At 43.3% G+C, this 18,838-nt stretch overlaps 1 protein-coding gene across 3 annotated transcripts in view; it reads right to left on the bottom strand.

Moving 5' to 3' along the window:
* GRM7 (glutamate metabotropic receptor 7) overlaps positions 1-18,838 on the bottom strand; it is a 308,873-nt gene that overhangs the window by 57,067 nt on the left and 232,968 nt on the right. For all 3 annotated transcript variants that reach the window (XM_069811772.1, XM_069811770.1, XM_069811773.1), the window contains exon 8: positions 11,363-12,298. In XM_069811772.1, the coding sequence (XP_069667873.1) occupies positions 11,363-12,298 (936 nt within the window). The remainder of the gene's footprint in view (positions 1-11,362; positions 12,299-18,838) is intronic.

The raw sequence follows: 18,838 nt of genomic DNA on the forward strand, positions 1-18,838 counted from the left end.
AAATGAATACATCTCTGTTATGAGACAGCCACATACAAATTTAAACGTAGTATTATTACTCCATTATGAAGATACCTGCTTCAGTAATTGAAAATTTCACAAAATGAATTGATTGTTAATTATCTTTTAGCTTTTACCTATACATTCCTGTAAGGCTATTACGTTATAAGCACGAACACAACAACGGCACCGCTTATACCTGACTAACAGTTGGTGGCATCCCTTCATTGGAAATGTACACCCTCCTCCTTAGGTAATTACGTGGAACATGATTGTGGCCTTGGGCTCTGCCTGCTCCGTGTTTTCAATTAGATTTTACTACAGAAGTATATATTAACATTAAAGGAGCATTACAATGCAGCAAATGTGATAAAACAGATCAATGTTAGATGTACCTTATGCTTCTGTTGTTTCAAGAATCATAATCACCATTAATTTATGGTCTTCTGAGGAGGATCTAATTACTCTAATCATCTCTTATTTCACCCAGAGTATGCACTTTTGCTGTTACCTAGCTTTAAATACCTGCCTTGACAATACAGACACATAGACCTGCAATTTTAGCAATCCTACAGCCTTTTACTGGCTTGGCTGAATTTAGAAGGTTCTGAGCACAGTCAGATGCTCAGATGGGAGATCTCCCAGACAGGATCAAGTGTGGGTAGAAATCCCTCTTCCAGAAGAGTCCTGACTTGGGAATATGATTGTGGGTAATATATTTATCACCAAAATGTCTTCATTCTTGCAGTCCCTAGAGATGTCTCTGAAGAGCACAGGTGTCGACTCCCACACCCTGGCCAAATCCTGGGTGATTATTTTCTGCCCAGTTTGAATTGCCCCGTCTTCCCCACCTGACGACACCGTTAATGCAGTCGTGGAGGGCACTCTGCATACCCCCGTGGTGAACACACCCTGAGAACATGCATAGAATGACACACACCTGCCCGCCTTAAGCTATATTTCTGAGTGCTGCTAAAATAGCTACAAGCTAGCTGATACAATGCTTCTAACATGCAGTTTTTAAATCCATCTGTAAAGTGCTTTAGGTTTCTTCTGCATGCAAGGAACTGTTATTACTGTTATTACTGTATTCATTTCTGAAACACTCCAATCTTTGCCTGGCTAAACATTATACAAATTAGCGGTGGATAAAAATGCAGAATCATTATATAGTTCCAGAAATAAGTGAAAATCAAAGCTTTTAAACACATTTAAATATACAGAGATATTTTCCCACCGCTCATTGTTTTCTACCCAGTGTAGAAATGCAATTACAAGAAATTTCATGGCAACACACATTAATATACCATTTTAGTCTCACTTCAGAGAGTAGCAAAACTTTAGGAAATATTTAATGCTTTACAAAAGTGACTCAAAGTGCTTTTGAAATACCGAGTGTCAAATCCGGTGTACAGAAATGCAGCTCCATCAGCGGAAGCGAGATCACATTTGGCTATCCCAGAGCCAGGTTCCATTTCTTACACGATTGCTCCTTTTTTTGTGTTGCTTTCTGCAAAGACCCCACCTACCCGGCTTCACTCGTGCAATGCCTCACGGCATTGCCTCACGGCATTGCTTGCGTAGTCTAAGCAGAAAAAGCAGTTGTTTCCCGCGCTGAGCTCTGCGGCAGAGCAGCTCTTCTCCATGCTCCCACCCCTGAGCAACGCGAACGCCCCGGGACGGCAGCGAGCCAAGTGCTTGCACCAAGTCCCGCACACGGCACCTCTAGCCCCCTGCCTAGGAGAAACCTGCACCGCCGGCAGGGAGTTCTCGGGATAAACTAGACGTTTTTACATCCATCTCTAATAGCTGGGGAAAGCTGCGTGGAAGATAGCTCACAGTCATAGCAGAAAGATTGCACTGGCTGCAATGCAATGCTGCTGACTCGGTGCGGTGCAATGCCGCGGACTCTTTCGCGGGAAAGCACTCAGGAGTTTGCACAGCTGAGGAACTGGCATCCCCCGTCCGCCCCCCGAGTCCCGACCCGGCCAGAGCCCAGGCTCCCCGCAGCACCCGCTGGCCCTGCGGGCACCAGCGCGTCCTCCTGCGGCGCGGGGCACGGGCCGACACGTCGGGGCACGGGCAGCCGTGCAGAAAGACAAACCCGCGCTCGTTGCTCTCCGTGCACAGCTCTCCCGTGGCAAGAGGCAAGGTACATGTACAGCTTGAGACGAGGCAATGAAATTACAGAATGGCCTGTCTTCTCTAGAGATGTTGCCTCAGGCACATCCTGCAGAACCACACAGTAAAAGAGCTTCAAGTTTTCTTAAAAATGCAACCACCACCCAGAAGTAAACCTACCCTCCGTTGTGCATCTCCTCATGAATCTCTGAGGCGAACAGCCTTCACCCGACCCGTCTCCTGCTAATGAGAGTCGCGCTCGTCCTCCACGGGAGCAGGTACAGCACCAGGTCGCAGCAGCCTCCGCATCGCCCACCCAAGCGGCGAGCACTCGACCAGCCCCCAGCCTCGACCGCGGAGGGGAGAGCCGGGCACCGGCAGCATCAATCTCCCAGCCTTTTTGGCATCAACCAGTCTAACAACTTTTTCTATCTAAGCTTTAATTGGGCTTTCTCTTCGTGGGCCCGAAGCCATTTCCCATCACGTCAAGAAGAAGCGACAGATAACCACACTTCTCCCCACTGTACTGAAGTGGTAGGGTATGGTATACCCAGAAATCCCAGGTGCCCAAGTTAGACCACTATAATTTTGCTTCACTTTTTTTTATTTTCCTTTTTCTTTCCCCAAATTTTTTTTTACAGCAGCCTACTAAGCAGAGGGAGAGGGGGCAGGTATTCCTGATGAGGCCATCTACTCCCTGAAGCGATTAGTAAACACTGTGAAGCAATCCAGTCAGTAATATTATATTTTTCCTGAGCTGTACTCTCCCGTAGGAGTTCTTAAAAGCAGCTGCTAAAGGTCATAAGCCAGCTATATTCAGTAAGCAGTGGGTCTGTGAGTGTCTGTTTGTTTAGGGAAGAAACTTCCCACCAAAGCACCAGGGAGAGAGAAACAAGCGTGTGGCAAAAGATCGATGACTCCAGAACTCAAAATTCCTTTAGCACTTACTGCTTCAATGATATTTATGTAAATACTGACTTCTTATTTTAGGGTTAATTCATTAGTAGCAGTAACATATTACAAGATTTTTGTGCTATTTTTTGACTAGTAACAGCATCTCTTTCCACTTGGAAAACAAAATGGATGCAGAAGGTAATAAAATAAATCTTATTGAGAACTTTACCGAGAAGTTAGACGTTTAAGATTTTTGATTAGTTCTGCTTAAATTAACTTTGAAACTCTATAGACACTTAAAGGTATTCACAAGGTTTTTTTACATACTTTTACGGTAGTGCTCTTATATATCCTGACAAAAATATATGCCAGCAGGATCATTTTTGTAATAAAGGTTATCACCAAAAAAAATTCCACTGATTATTTCATTTCTCGATTTTAAAGAACACTTAATTTTCCCCTCAATTAAAATGAAATGCTATGTACTCACTGTGAATAGCCCAATACTCCACAAAAGTGAACTTTATTGTATACTCTGTTCTTGGAGCGTCTCCAGACCTTACAGCTCCAGCCTGAAGGGCCTTAACTGAAATTAAGTGAAGCTGCTTTTCAGTTCAGGCTTGTCTCAAGACAGCTCTAATATCAGATACTTACAATCTATAGTTTTGTCAGGGATACAATCTTGAGGCTGGATAAAATTAAGATTTTCAGCATCTGAACATGCAGATCCCTAAGATAATGAAGCAATGGGCGAACTGAAAGCATATCAATGAGAGAAATTAATATTTGTGGTTAGCGAATTTTATGCCGGTACTACTAGTAGAACGCTTCTTTAAACAAAAGCTACAATTCACAACTGTCCTTTTATGAGCCCCAGATTATGGTAGATTCAAAGTCACGTTCCCTGTGAGCCTCAAAGCCTGATTTTCTCCACCATCCAACAGTATAAAACTCCAGCAAATGTTGCATTAAAATCCTCATAACTCCAAAATCCACATATGTAGAGTTGCTATAGCAACTGTCATCTCAAGCCTTCCCAGGGGAGAAAATAAATGTGTGTCCTACCTGGTTAATCGGTATTTGTGTTACAGAGAATTGAAGGGTAACTTAGTTTCACCAAAAAATAGAACATATACTGAAGTGCTACCGTGTTAATGTGACATTATTTAATCTGAATAAGAATTTGCTTTGCATGTGCCTTCAAATTACAGTATTTATGTAACACTCAACACAATAAGTAAAAATGTTGCTGCCAAATATACCTGACTTACGCTGCTTATTGATTTGAAGAGGGAAGGTGGAAGAGTAGATGGGATTAAGGACTTCAATTTTCATAGTGGTTGTATTACAATAAAAAAACAAAACAAAACAAACAGCCCTACAACCGAAGGGTCATGCAGTCTGGATGCAAAAATAAGCTGATGGAAGATGATGACTGTATGGTCAACTTTTCCCCATTTCTCTTCATTCCAGGATGAATAAAGCTCCCAAGCAGGAAGACCACACTGGCTGAGAAACCATCATCGCTCAGTCAGAGTCATGACTGTAACTGTTTTAACTTGAAAAATGTCCTGAAAATAATTCAAGAAAAAAAATCCCATTTGGAGAATATATTCAGGAGCATGTCGACAGTTATCACTTGCTTGTAGAAATATCCAGAAATGTCTTATTTTAATCTTAGCAATTACTAAATAAAAGTAATCACAGCTATGAGGCAATAAAATCTCTGTGAAACAAAAATATAATGATGACATATCCCTCTATGTTAGTTCAGTGACATAATTTGAGAAAATAAGATCTTAGGAGAATATTCAACATACACAACTACATCTGTACATAGTTAAAGAGTACAGATATGGACTTCAAACCTGCAGAGACAATGATTTCTTTTAATCTAATGGTTATAGCTCTGGCGAGTTTCCAAATTGCACTCCTCCTTCAAAATCTGAAGAGCACACTCACAGGAAGCCATACATCTGTACATACTAATAAGCGATGCCGTCAGTCTGAGTAAAATGCCAAACGTGTTTGTACAGTAATGCAAAGCAGCATTAGGTTTTGGGCAAGCGAAGTACCCAAGTGGATACTGTCGTGCCTGCTACATAAAGCAGACTGATGTTCAGGTTTGCCATTAAAGGGAACCAATTTTTCAGTATTACATTCTAGGGATTCAGGAAATTTAATTTAAGCAACAGTGTGTATATATATATATAATAGTACTAAATAACCACAGGAGAAGAAAATAGCTTGTGATCTCATAGTCCTTCATAATTAGAGCTAAACATTGTTCAAAGAAAGGGAGAACACAGCGGCAAGACAAAACCCCACCCTAACCAAAGCTGTTTAACACAAACCCACAGGCGATTCCTCCTGCCCTATTAATCTCCATACACTACCAACAATATACCCAAATTCAGCATTTCCATAGTCTCCCAATCCATCCTTCCTGCGTAAATTTTTTTAAAAGAAGAGATTATTTCTAAAAGCTTACTTCCACTTTGGGATGTGCTTTTTATCTCAGCTTCCTTCCTGGGAGATTCTCCTGCAAACATGGCGAAGGAGAGGGACGAAGCACCTCTGGGAAGGCTCCTGCTTCGTTGGGCTTTGCCACCAGGCTGTGAGGAGGCTCTGCTGCCTGCCTTTGCCACTTGGCCACCACGTGCCGGTGAGCAGGGACCCCGGGGCTGGGGACACGCTGCCGGGCAGACAGTCTTACAGACAGAGCTGCTGCGTGGTGGCTCCATCGGAGGAAGGTGAAGGTGAGTTTCTGTCTGTATGGCTGCGGAGGGCACTGACTGAGGATGCCATGCATGGGTCTGGGAGTCGTACTTCTATCCGCCTGTCCCAGCCATCTTTTCATATTCACTTAATCATAAATACAACTACGTTACATGACAAAGGCTAAAAAAATGGTAATAAGAAGTGTTGAAAAGTATTGTTTTTCCTAACAATAAACTGACTCCTATGCACAGAGAAAGCAAACCAGTATTTTAAGAACTCTACATATCACATTGATTTAACTACAGATGCTTTTTCCCCTTCACTTTGCTTTTACGGTGAACGTATTGCCTCTGGAAATCTGCAACGGTGTAAGTTTTAAAAATATTTACATTACAAGAGAGACTAATAATAAAAAAAGCAAACTATTACTGCCACCTATGAAGTGATGTTTTCAAGTTGTGTTAGAGCATATCACATGCTCTGCTGCGCACTATCTGTAAAAGGAAAAAAAATAAAACCCCCCAAAAACCCCAAGAAATGAAAACGCGTGACTTCGTGAAACCAGGTTAATCTCAACGCATCTCCCAAAACATTGCCCAAGCAGGAGCGTGCTGCCAGGGAACAGCCTTCCCACGGAAGGAGCAAACCTGGCATCCCTGCAGCAGCATCCCCGCAGCAGCAGCACGAGCCAGGGGTCCCGAGGCACCACGCGAGACGGAGCACGGCGGAGCTCCCCGTGCCACACGCAGGGACAGGGCACAGGGACCTGGCCCCGACTGGCCCCGGCAATCCCCTCTGCAGTGCCCTGCCTCTGGAAATGAGTTTAAATCAGAAACAGATAATCAAAGTAGAAGTGGATGAACAACTAAGCGAGAGGCTGCAGGGACTAATTAGTCTCCGGTGCAGGGCTGCGCGGGGCAGGGTGCGAGGCGCAGCTTGCCGCAGGACGCATTCCCACACCACCTGCACCCCTTCCCGTCCTTTCACTTTCGTACTCTAAAATTTTGACTCAATTTGGCTTATTGATTTAGCCGTGCTTCGCCTGACCTTACAGAGCAATCTGTGCTCTTTTCAAGTGCCACTTCGTATTGACTCTGCCGTGGAGCTATGACTCCTATAATTGGTTTAACAGCTCTTTGAGGCCACTTTGTTTCTGATAAGATACCCACACATCTGCCGAGAATTTAAAATAGTTTTGTTGTCAAAAACAATTACACCAGGAGCGTAAAAGCAGCGTTTCATCCCTACAGTCCCTCTCCAAACATGTGGGTTAACAAGCTGAGCAACACCAAGGTGGGAGCTGGGCGGCAGGCTGGGATGGGCACCGTCCCCTGTCCTCAACGCCAAAACCCCACTGACCCTTCAGCTGATGAAGGTTTTGGTCGTTAGGAGCTGCTCAGAGTGGAACAGTAAGTGAGCCCCTCTTCTCTGTTGGGATTCCTCTCTATATTTAGTGGCTTTCTACCAAATACTAATGGAAGGATCGTTCTGAGCAAAGACATGGCACGGTTCCAGTCCCCAGTACTGTGTCCTGGCCCTCGAAGGTTACATCAGCAGTTTAGAATATATACTGATAGTTATAGGAAAACACAAGAAAACCCCACCCCAAAACAGCCTCCAAAACCTAGACAACAGCAGCGATTACCAGGTATGGAGCAACGGCTAGGTGACCATTGCATCAAAGCCGAAGAAACCCAAAGAAAAGTGAAACGTGGTAAGGACAACCATATTCCACACCCACTAGGAAACGACACGTTGCATTACCAAACTAAGCTTATAAATTATAACTGACCATGTGTTTTCTGAATTTTTAGATAGTGGATAAAGAAACTGGCTGAGTAAATGCAAGCTGTGAAAAGGTCAGGAATCCGCTTTTTCCATGTGCCACCTCCCATACACCTAATGTTTTACCTCCATCCTGTAGCACAAACTCCGATATCTCACCTTTCTCAAACCATACCACCCCCCTCCAGTCTGCTGCAAATGCTACTGCTTGAATTCTTTGCCTTTTATGAATTACTTGGAGCATACTTCTAGTTCTTTTTTTGTTGCTGTTGTTATTTTCTACACTGAACAAGGTAGGTATTTTCAATATGCTTTCTACAAAACAACATTATGCTTGTATTTATTGATAAAATAAAATAAACCCATACAATGAGAATCACAACATTACATATAACACCATTTCTCACTTTAAAAGATAGCGTTGCATGAGATTTTCAGCAGGTGCAATTTCCATTTCAGCAAAGAGCTGTGTGGCTAAGCTTAAGCACAATATTTTCCACAGAAAATATCTGACAGGAAATCACTAGCAATCACCAAAAAGTACAATCCCCTCACCCCCACTCAAAATAAGAGAGACAGAAAAGCAAGCAAAGCAGCAGAACTACTGCAGCTCGATCTCTGCGTAGGGCAGAAGGGTGAAAAAGCCCGAATAGCAAAGCCATCGGTACAGCGCACTGACCGAACCTGCTACAGCCAACGTCTGCCACCGCCATGGGCTGGGGCAGCTGGAGAGACCAGCTATCGTGGCTGTACGTACGTGCATTCACTGTACGTACGTGCATTCACTGTACGTACGTGCATTCACGCGTGTTGCGTGCACGCCCACTGCACAGGTATGATCACGCTGGGCGGTTTGTTGGACAAAACATCGCAGCTTTCAGTCCACGGAATTGCAATAAGCCCCCGCAGCACCTGAGGAGTCTGGGCTGTGATGGCCAGCAGGTGCTGAAGTCCCTTGTCCCCCCCCAGTGTCCCCCCTGCCAGGGCTGCACCAAGCAGCAGCGGCCACCACCACCGGCTCTGTTCCCCTGCGCTGGAGCACAGCAAAGGAAGGGCTGCTTCCTTCGCCCAGTACCCTCTTCTGTGCTCTGCGTGAAATCGAGTTAATCAGCATCTCTTTTGCCATCCTACACGAATTTGTACAAGAATCTTACGCTTTCAAAGAAGTACAGGGTAAATCAGCTCTATGACTACATGGAAACCTAAAGCTTTTGCTACTGAATGATTTTGAACGCTGGCAGCAGCCTTTGAAATTCTTTGGGTCTTTCTATCACCTGCTTAAATCTTTGCAGACAACAATTTAAAGCACTTCATCTTGGTCACCTGCAGGCCTAAAGCATTCCCAGGCAGGGAGCACAAAAGCTGCACTGTACTCCCTGCATCAGACCAAAGTTATAAACGGGCCCAACTGTGTTTAAAGCTGCTTATGCTGTTTCTTATCTCTCCCTTGACAGGGAGAGCAGAGATGTTTGAAGCATTTGTAAGACTTGGCAGACCTCCTTTCCAGTTGAAATTAATTCCCTTTAGGGATGCAACGGCTGCCTGTAAAGCCCATTGCAGAGGTGAGATGATACGTGAAAACCTCTATAACCTCTGCTTCCTCCTGGGCAATTCCCTCTTCCACCAGTGAACTGAGGCCAAAACAATTGCAAATCTCTGTACAACCAGTGTCCTGAATTGCAAAGAACAAAGCTCTGGTGCAGGCACCTTCCTATGGAAGGGACTTCTAGCCAAAGCACGGACCCGCCCAAACGACACCGCTGTCTTCCTGCAATTTTACTTCAATAACCCGTAATTTTAACAACTGCAAATTTGGAAATTATATCCCTGGCACAAAATGAGACGTGTTAGCTGGGATCTGAAATTTGCTCACTCATTTAAAAGATGCAATAATTTTATCCACAGCGGTGAGCTTGCCCAAGTCTTGCATTAAAGAACAAATGTTAAACGAAGATAGAGGCAAAAAAAAAAAAAAAAAAAAGGAGCAAGAAGCCAAAGCTCTTTCCTGCACAGGGAAGCTTGGGTTCAGTAAGTGGAGATAACCGACAACATGCTACTAAAGCCATGCAAGATCTGTGGGAGAGCATTTGAGGTGAGGTCAACGATGCCTAGATACAGCTGGAGTACGCCACAGGTAAGGAGACATGGCAATGGTTTTCCCTGGGCTGGGGAGGGTAAAATGATCTTACAGCTGTTCAGGACAGCCTAGTATTTTCATTGCTCCCTGAAGACTAGGCTTGCAGGTGTTTGCCAAATCACTCTGAAATTACAGCTATCTCCAAACAAGATTCAGAGGGAAGTAAAACCAGATCTCTATCACTGAGCATTAGCTGGAGCCACTTGGGCAGCAACAGGAACGTGCAGAAGGGGCCCGAGACCCAGGAGGTAATTGAGGTTGCAATGCTCAGTCACTCACAGTTTGATTCAGCCCTACACATTGTAATAGTAGATTGATTTTTCACCTCTTGAATACTGTTTACTCAAAACACACAGAGCAACTAAGGTTTTCCCTTTTTAAACACTTTAAGGGCAAATCTGAAAAGTTTTTTTCTTGCCAATAGACCTTCCAACACTGTTTTGGAAAATGAATCGTACTGTCCTCTGGCTGTTTGCTTACTATAGCCTGCTTCCTCCAAGGCCACCATCCCCACCAACAAATACCATGAGAAGAAGGGAGTGACTTTCTCCTTGTTCTGCTGTGTGAGACAAAAGAGACGCTGTTAACGTTTGTACCTAAACCATCATCACAGCATCAGCTGCAACACACAGGGCTGGGATCCCAGCTAACTGCTGGTCCCAGCAGAGCCGATTCGATATATTTACAGAGTGCTTTAAACCTGATTTCTGTTGGCAGCAAAGCCCAAAGCTGACCAAGTTTTGCATCTCTTCACATGCCCATCTGCTCTGATTGCCAGGGCCTATTTCCCTAAGCTGCCCAGCTCCTTTGCTCAGCTGCCAGTGCCTGAGCGGCTGTGAGCGCAGGATGGATGTGATGGGCACTTGAGCCCTGGGACAGACCACTGCAGACTCCTCTGCAGCATCTGAAGCCTCTCAAAGCCAGCTTCTAATTGAGTCTGATGGCGCTTTGCAATAATTCATTTTTGTAACAATCCAACTAATGGATTAGATCCTAGTGTTTGGATGCTTTTTCTTAAGTCGCCTAAGTGTAACATTTTGGACTGGCTTTTGGTGAATGAACAACATGGGCTTAAGTAGACCCACTTGCTAAGAGAGGCAACCTGGCATTCAGTCCAGGACTCTGGCTATACCCTTGCCATGAGCTATAGAGTAAGTTTACCTGGGCTAGTTTAAAAATAACCCGTGCAGAATGCAGTGTCAGTCTAGTCTCAGCAGCTGGAGCTCAGGACAGACTATTTACCCTCTGGTGTAAAGATGCCCTCAGGCTGCTGTTTGTGAAGCAGAGCACTTGTCAGACTACACACTGCCCTCAGTGCTGAACTCCAGAAGCACAGGAGTATACTTGACCATTTTTTGACTTTTTTTTTTTTGCTTACATCTTGTATTCAAAATGATTTAGTTAAGAGATGCCTCTTTCTGGACAATATGACAGCTAATTCCCACTTATCCTACTGAAAAGATACAATTGAAATGGATGCAACAATAAAACTAATGGCTAATATGATTGCTATTGATCATTTGCCAGTTTATGAAATGAATAGCTAAACGGAGAAGGAAAATAGTGCTATATATTGCACACGTCTCAGTAATGAGCTAACTGGATAGCTCATTTTAAAATCTATGTAAAGCTGAACATCAGTGCGTAGTTTATAACTGCAATGAATCCTGATACATCGGGGCACGTTTGTTCATTTTCACCTACCTTTTCGGCTGACTGGGCAGTGCCAAAAAATATTGGAATGAAGGCAAGCCATACTATACAGGTAGTGTACATAGTGAATCCAATGGGTTTAGCTTCATTAAAATTCTCTGGGACACCCCGAGTCTTGATGGCATACACAGTACACGTAACCATTAGAAGAATGCTATAACCCAAGGAACAAATGATTTGTAGATCCGTAATGTCACATTTGAGAACTCCTCTGGCTTGATCAGGGTTCATAGTTTTCTGCTCATCATAATCTATGATGATGTTGGGTGGGTCAACTGCAAACCAAATAAAGACACCTAGAAGCTGAACAGATATCAAACTCGACGTGATCGCCAGCTGTGATGTGGGGCTTATAAGCCTAGGTGCAGTCACTGACTTTTTGCCCTGTTCAAATATGCGGTAGATGCGGTTTGTTTTAGTTAACAGGGCTGCATAGCTGATGCACATCCCCAAGCCCAAGAAGATACGCCGGAAAGAGCACACTGCAACATTTGGTTTGGCGATCATCAGAAATGTGATTATGTAGCATAGAAATATCCCTGTTAACAGGACATAGCTGAGTTCCCGCCCAGAAGCCCGGACAATGGGAGTGTCGTTATATCTGATGAATGTTGCCATGACAAAAATGGTGGCGATAATTCCCAGCATAGCCAAGAAGACGGGTATCACAGCCCAGGGCGAGTGCCACTCCAGCTTGATGATGGGTATTGAACGGCATCCCGTTCGGTTCTCGTTGGGCCGCTCGTTGTATGAGCAGAGCAGACAAGTCACCTCGTCCGCCTGGTACTGATAGCCGTCGCAGAGCTCGCAGTGCCAGCAGCACGGCATCCCCTTCACCATCTTCTTCCTCTCTCCTGGCTTGCAAGGCAGGCTGCAGACCGAGGATGGGACTTCACGCACTCCTTTGCCCCACTGCATTTCATCGATCTGCAAGACATGTGAAATAGAAAGAGGCTGGTTATTTAGAGGTTACTGTCAGACCACCAGGGTGGGAATGGAAGCAGGGAGGACCAAAGGGGAACCTACAACAGAGAAAAACCAAATGGATACGTGGTAGACTCCTGGAAAAGCACCAGGAACCACACACACTAGTGTCTTCGCATGGGACTCTAAAGCATGACTGTATTTACTGCCTTCATTTTTCACTTTTATTAGTCGTTAATTCTGGTGGCATGACACACAACATCAGATAAAACAGTAGAGTGCAAACCTCTTCCTTTTTTCATGAAAATTAGTAAGAACACTGCAATGGCTTGAGGGAAGGCAGGAGTTACATTCACAAAACTGCCTTCCACGCATCTAGAGCTTGGGGCTTCTTACTGAGACCAGAACAAGAGATCTCCCTTCTTGGAACTACTACTGACCGGGTTAATATTTTAAATGAGGTGGAAATGTGTCTTATATAGGGCATGGAATCAGTGAGAATGTGGCAAGATCTGCAGTATGAGCCACGTAAGAAATATGAAGGACAAAGAAAATAGTCATCAATGAAAAATGCAATAATTGGATAATATTTCATTTCAAAGTCACATTCCACTTTTGAAACACCAGACATGCTTCTGGGAATGCAAATCAGAAATGATTATATTAAATAAATGGAAAGTCTCACTTGCTCTGCAGTCTTAAGAAACCTAAACTCCAAAGTATGTGCGCAAAGGTTCCCAAGGGCTGCAGAAAATTAGACTCACAAATAATTTCAAAATATTCCAGACTAAAGTCACTAACCAGTTTCCAAAAAAAGGGACGTTTAGCATTGGAGCCCCCCTGAAACAGTCCAGACTAGAACTACTGGGAAGGTCCTGACATTCCCAGTGCCAATTCATTGCATCACTTACCAACTCAGCTGCCCAGCAAAATTTCAGTGGCTCCGATAGCTGCTCTGTATGTGTGTGTGTGTGTACGTATGGCTTTTCCAAATACAAAACCTGATCTCCTGGGATAGATGTGAATAAGTGCTATTAAAAACAAAATTTCAGCTCTTTTTTTTTAGGTTACTTAAATGCTTACAAGCTCCACTATTTTCCCTACAAGTAAAAAATTCTAAGATGAGTTTCTTGAATCAGCTGCCTTGATTATTAAGGTATACAGGAAGACTGGGGTTTGCAAGTCTTAAATTGAAGGATTAAGTTGCACTTTCCTAATTTAATTCAAAATAGATCCTGTATAATCTTTATTTCATATATCTGAAAAAAACCCCTAAAGTCACACACTGCTCAAATACTATACTACCAAGAGTCTCTGCTGTGAATGTTATAAAAATAATCCCTCAATAACAGATATTCTAGAGGTCTGTCACTGCTTGAGAAACTTCATTAACCTTCAATATTCACAACTTATTCTGGAAAAAAAAAATAAAATCCACGAACTCTTCTTTCATACTGCACTGAGCTGAAGGAATGTAGCTTACCAAAGCCAAAGGAATACTGATGATAAAGGAGAATACAAAGACTCGTTTAATTGCACTGGTAAATGGTAGGTTGGTCTTACTGAAGAGTATGCAGAAGGAGCCAGGAAGTCCATTTCTGTGCCCGACTCCCTCACTGCTCCAACTAACCGCTAGCAAGCCCTTTACAAACCTGGAGTTGAATTCCTAGGTTGTGCATATGCCTCACAAGAGAACTGGAGTAAGCTGGCACGTGTCCGTGTAACTTACTCACCGCAGAGGCACGATAAATATTGTCAGCCAGAAAGAGAACCAAAGAGACAGTGAGTAAAGAGAACCAGGGCCAAGATTTCCGACCCATAAAACAGGTGTGAAAACTTCATGACAATTCCTTAAGAAACCAAGTGACCGACAGTTTGCCTCTTCTTTTACTCTTCTTAATCGCTGATTTGTACCTTGCCCTTTTAAAAAGTAGACCAAGACAGCATAACTACAACTTACCTGTACAGCTAGAAAGTGAGACACACTGATCCAGTCTGGAGCCTCCATTTTCTATCATAACTATTAAACACAGAAGTTAATTGACGCCCTTGTTATAGCATGCAATGATATGAAATGAGAAAGGCATCCTAGCTGCATGGATTTTGACCCAGTCTGCAGTGATGAAAGGGTTTTCATCAATTTTCTGCATGCTAATATCTCACAGAACAACAGAATTATTAATGTGCTATCATATCCCCCCCCTTATGATTTACAAAAGGATGAATTTCCATATTCTCAGAAGTATCCCATGGCATTGCTGGATAGTTGGGACAGCCTAAAGGTACTTTATTCTGCACAGATTCTATGTGTAAAGAGATAAATAGAAGATCAGGCAAAATTATGGAAAGTCCTTTTTCTGGTCTCCTGGGACGACACCACAATAACTCTGTATCACTGGCCTCAGAAAGATTTGCAGCGTTCTGCTGCTTCTGCTGAGAAAATTAATGATGAAAACTGCCTGTCAGATAAACCACCTGGCACCAGAGCCTGGTGCTTGGAGATGAGAATCCAAGTCAAGCTAGAGACACTTTTCCCACTCAGAAAAGAACATTTTTGAAACATTTTTTGTCTTTGACATAAATTATTGTTTCATAACTCCTTTCAGAAATGCAAACAAAAGCAATAAAATGTTCATCCGTGTATTTGGCTGCTTTAGGATTGAGTAATTGTGCCTGATGTACTTTTTTCTGTCGCCCTTGTCCCCTCCCTCCTTCTTCCAGCTTTTAGTGCAGTTTCCTTGAAATAATTTAGCTTTTGAAAACCGGAATCTAAAAAAGACTTCTATTGTGGCAAGTAATTGTTATATTCAGCCATTTCTTGCATTTACTTAAATCCATACCTGCTTATCTTCAATGACTTTTTCCCAAGACTTTTAGTCACTATGAACTGGAAACTACTTGCTTAAAAATTTTGAGCTCAGAGTTTCAGGATCAGGATCATAAAATCCTGATAAAACAGCAAGGATAACTTTTGTCCACAACTACTGTAAGAGGACCTTCAACAAAAACAAAATAGCAGAACATTTCATTCAGGGGCAGGAACCGCAGCACTGGTTTGGTTGCTTCTTTCTTAACGTGTCCGTGGGACGCAGCCACGGCGCAGCCCACTGCCGCGTCCTGCCCAAGCTCTCACCGATGGCAAACCAGCAGCGGGAACATCCGAGCCATGTTCGGAGATACAAACCACAGAAAACAGAGCCACAGACTGCCACGACAAGTCTAAACTTCTTGCACATTACTTCCTATTTTTAAAGGAGAGATGTGACAGAAGTAAAAATGGGTTTGAAGATGATGATTTCCAAGAGCGTTGTTTCAACGCACATCCAACCTTGCCCACCAAGATCCATAACTAAACCACATCTATTAAAAACACAGATGACAAGACTAACTAGAGAAGTGGCAGATCCAGGACTCAGGAGGTTCATGCTCTTTCGCTGACCCTGCCCCCAGGCCCATTTGATCAACTTGGGCAAGGCACTTCACATATTTTTTTCTTCAGTTTTCCCACCTATAAGCTGGAGGTACTGTCAATTATATTTATAACAAAGACCTATAAAAATCTGTGAGATCCACAGAGGAAGAGTGCTATATACTTACAAATCCTACATTTCTATAAGCAAATATAATAAAGTCTTATCCCATAATTAAAAAGTGATTATCTGAAAATGCTAATCATAATCTAGAAAGCAGTAAGTGAACAATTTCATAAATCATGAGAAAGTACTCTTGCAATTAATGCAAAAGTTGCTTTTTTACGTAGAACCTTCCATTTCAGTCATATGTAGAAATAGCACACGGAGCATTAGGGAATTTATCTTCCCAAACCAAGACCACTTACAGATGTAGCCAGACACACTGTACTCGCAGCTATCCAACAATTTCGCATCTTGAACTTAGCACTTGACCAAGACAGTACCGAGGGACACAATGAACACCTCCACTACAATTCTGCCAGATTTGGGAAGGATGCAAAACCTAGACTGCACTAGATGCTGTAGACACATGTGTTTAATGTCTTGAAAAATGACATACCTACCCATCATCCATTTATCATCATGTTAAGTGGCACATCTTCAACAGTATAATGTGCAGACTCATGCTATTATAGTTCATGCACTGATGAACTGATCTGATAAATGGGAAAAAAAAAAAACAACCACCAAGCCACAACTGGTTCATTGTAGGACATTCAAAACAACTGATGAAAAAAGAACTTCAAAGCTGGCCCTGCTCCATGGTACTTGGATCGACTAGAGCCACCATGTTCCAGTGGGACACTATGTTTTGCCCTACCACCACAGTACAGAGGAAAAAGAAAACCCAAGCCCCCAAAATGAACAAACAAACAAACACCCCCCCAAAGAAAAGAAAAAGCTCCCTCCCAGATCCAGTGCCTTCCCCACAACCACAGGGCAATGCAGCATGTCTCGGTTAGGGGTTAACTCTCTTTTTTTCCCCAAGCTCTCCCAACTCCTACGTATTGCCCAGTTCATAAATGCCTCAAGCTAGAGGGATGGGATCCATTTCCAATATAAATTCTCATTATGTTCACTACAGAACAAACATTAACAAGAAATGCTTAGTCTGTCTCATAAGGCCTAACATAATTGTTCATTTTAATGAATAAAGTAACTCAATATATGTGTATAATTTAAACATCGCTGCTTTTTTTCTCACCACCACAAACAATTCTGTAATAAGCTATTTGTTCTGAACTAAATTGTTTCATGCAATGTGTGATTAAAATAAAAATCAGTACAAAAATAATTACATTAGTGATAATTAACCTACTTGGGGAAAAAAATAGCCATGATCCCTGGTATGACTTTCATAACAACTGTGCCATTAATTTCATGGACACAGTAGAAAACAAGTGCGGAGGATTGTGCTCAGATTTATTGCCACCTTACAGATTGCTTTTAGACTCGAGTTACTAAGTCAGCAGTTCAAACAGTTTTTGTATATTCAACTTTACAGATAGAAATATTTGCATGACTTAGCTTTTAGGGCTTAGCTATTAATGTCTTGTAATTAGTTTCTAAATCCAGGGCTTTAACATGATAATGGTTTTAAGCTAAGAATATGTCAATAACACATAGTCAACAGCGCCTTCTGCAAAATATCAACTAAAATCCCTTCAACAGATAACAGCAACGATAAGCCAAACTATCAGAGAAGGATGCAAAGCTACTCCAGTGACTTGCCCAGACAGTGCAAATAAGGTGTTTCACTGTAACTTGTTTTAATTGCACTGCCTGCAGGGGATTGACAGAACAGCCTTAAGACAAGCGCAGAGCCTGCAAGGTGATGGAGGCAAAAAATCCTGATGGTTTTTGCTTGTGACGAACAAATCACTGCATTCTGAGCAGTGCAAGCTTAACATGTTTTTCAGGGTAGTGCAAAAAATCCCCAGAAACTACAAAAACTCTGTTTAAACAGAATGATTGTTTCCGCAGCGGCAGCGTACCAGCTCTGGGAAGCTGCTGCATCCCTTGCCCTCCATGCGGGGACCGAAGCTGCGGTCCCAGCCCAGCCCCTCCGTAGGACCCGGCTCCGCTTGCCCTCGCACCCCCTGGCTCAGGAGTCACCCGCTTAACCCGAGTGCTCTCAGCACCGGTTTGAGCCCAGTTACACCCCGACACCCCAAACCGAGGTAAAGCCTGAGCTCCGGTCCTGCCTCTTCATTTTCTTTCTGTTTTCATGTTTTAAATCAAAGTCAAAATCCAGCTACTTCAAAGCGGCTTTTAAAATCCGTGCAGGGCAGAAGTAGGACACGTAAACCAGCAGCCCCCCAAACCCCGAGATGACAGTGTGTAAACCTGATCCCCAGCGGCTGCCAGAGCATCTCTGCTAGGACGGGGATGCTGCAGCCCCGGCAGAGCCTGGGCACCCCTGCTCCCCACAGAGCATCCGAAAACGGGTCCTGAGCTCTGCAGCTCACTCCTGCCTCACGACAGCTATTTTTTCTCCCTACTTTCAGGAACACTTTGTCAGTGAGATGGAGCATCAGCCCCAGCGCTGCCTCCCTCCTGACACCAGAGATGATGTGGTTTGTGCTAGTGAATGTTTTTACGTATCTTGGGAAACTTCAAAAGAAAGCTATTTTAGAGGAAAAGCAAAATCTCCTAAATTTTCTTGCTCTGCTGCATTAATTATCTTAAATCCCTCCACTCTGTCTTCTTTATAAACAGAAGTTAAACGTCCTTATATGCTTTTTATTCTGGTTTCTCCTACTGCTGTCCTTCTTGTTTCTGCCCTAATGTAACAGCAACAGCTGCGGGAACAGAGAGTGTCTTGTCCATAAACACACACAGGACAAGCAAATCACAACATTCTAATTGAAGGTGTTGGAAACTCATCACTTCTCCAAGTCTTCCAGCCAAAAAACTTGCAATTTTTCATTGTCAGCACAAATCAGAAACGTTGTCAAGAAACTGTGACAACATTCCCATAATGCCAGACCCTCAGCTTCACACCTGCTGATTCAGATACCTATTAATGAGCAAAATGCCCCCAGGATCAGTCTCACCCAGGAACTGCACA

This window comes from Haliaeetus albicilla, chromosome 24, assembly GCF_947461875.1.
Source record: "Haliaeetus albicilla chromosome 24, bHalAlb1.1, whole genome shotgun sequence".
NCBI classification, from domain to species: domain Eukaryota; kingdom Metazoa; phylum Chordata; class Aves; order Accipitriformes; family Accipitridae; genus Haliaeetus; species Haliaeetus albicilla.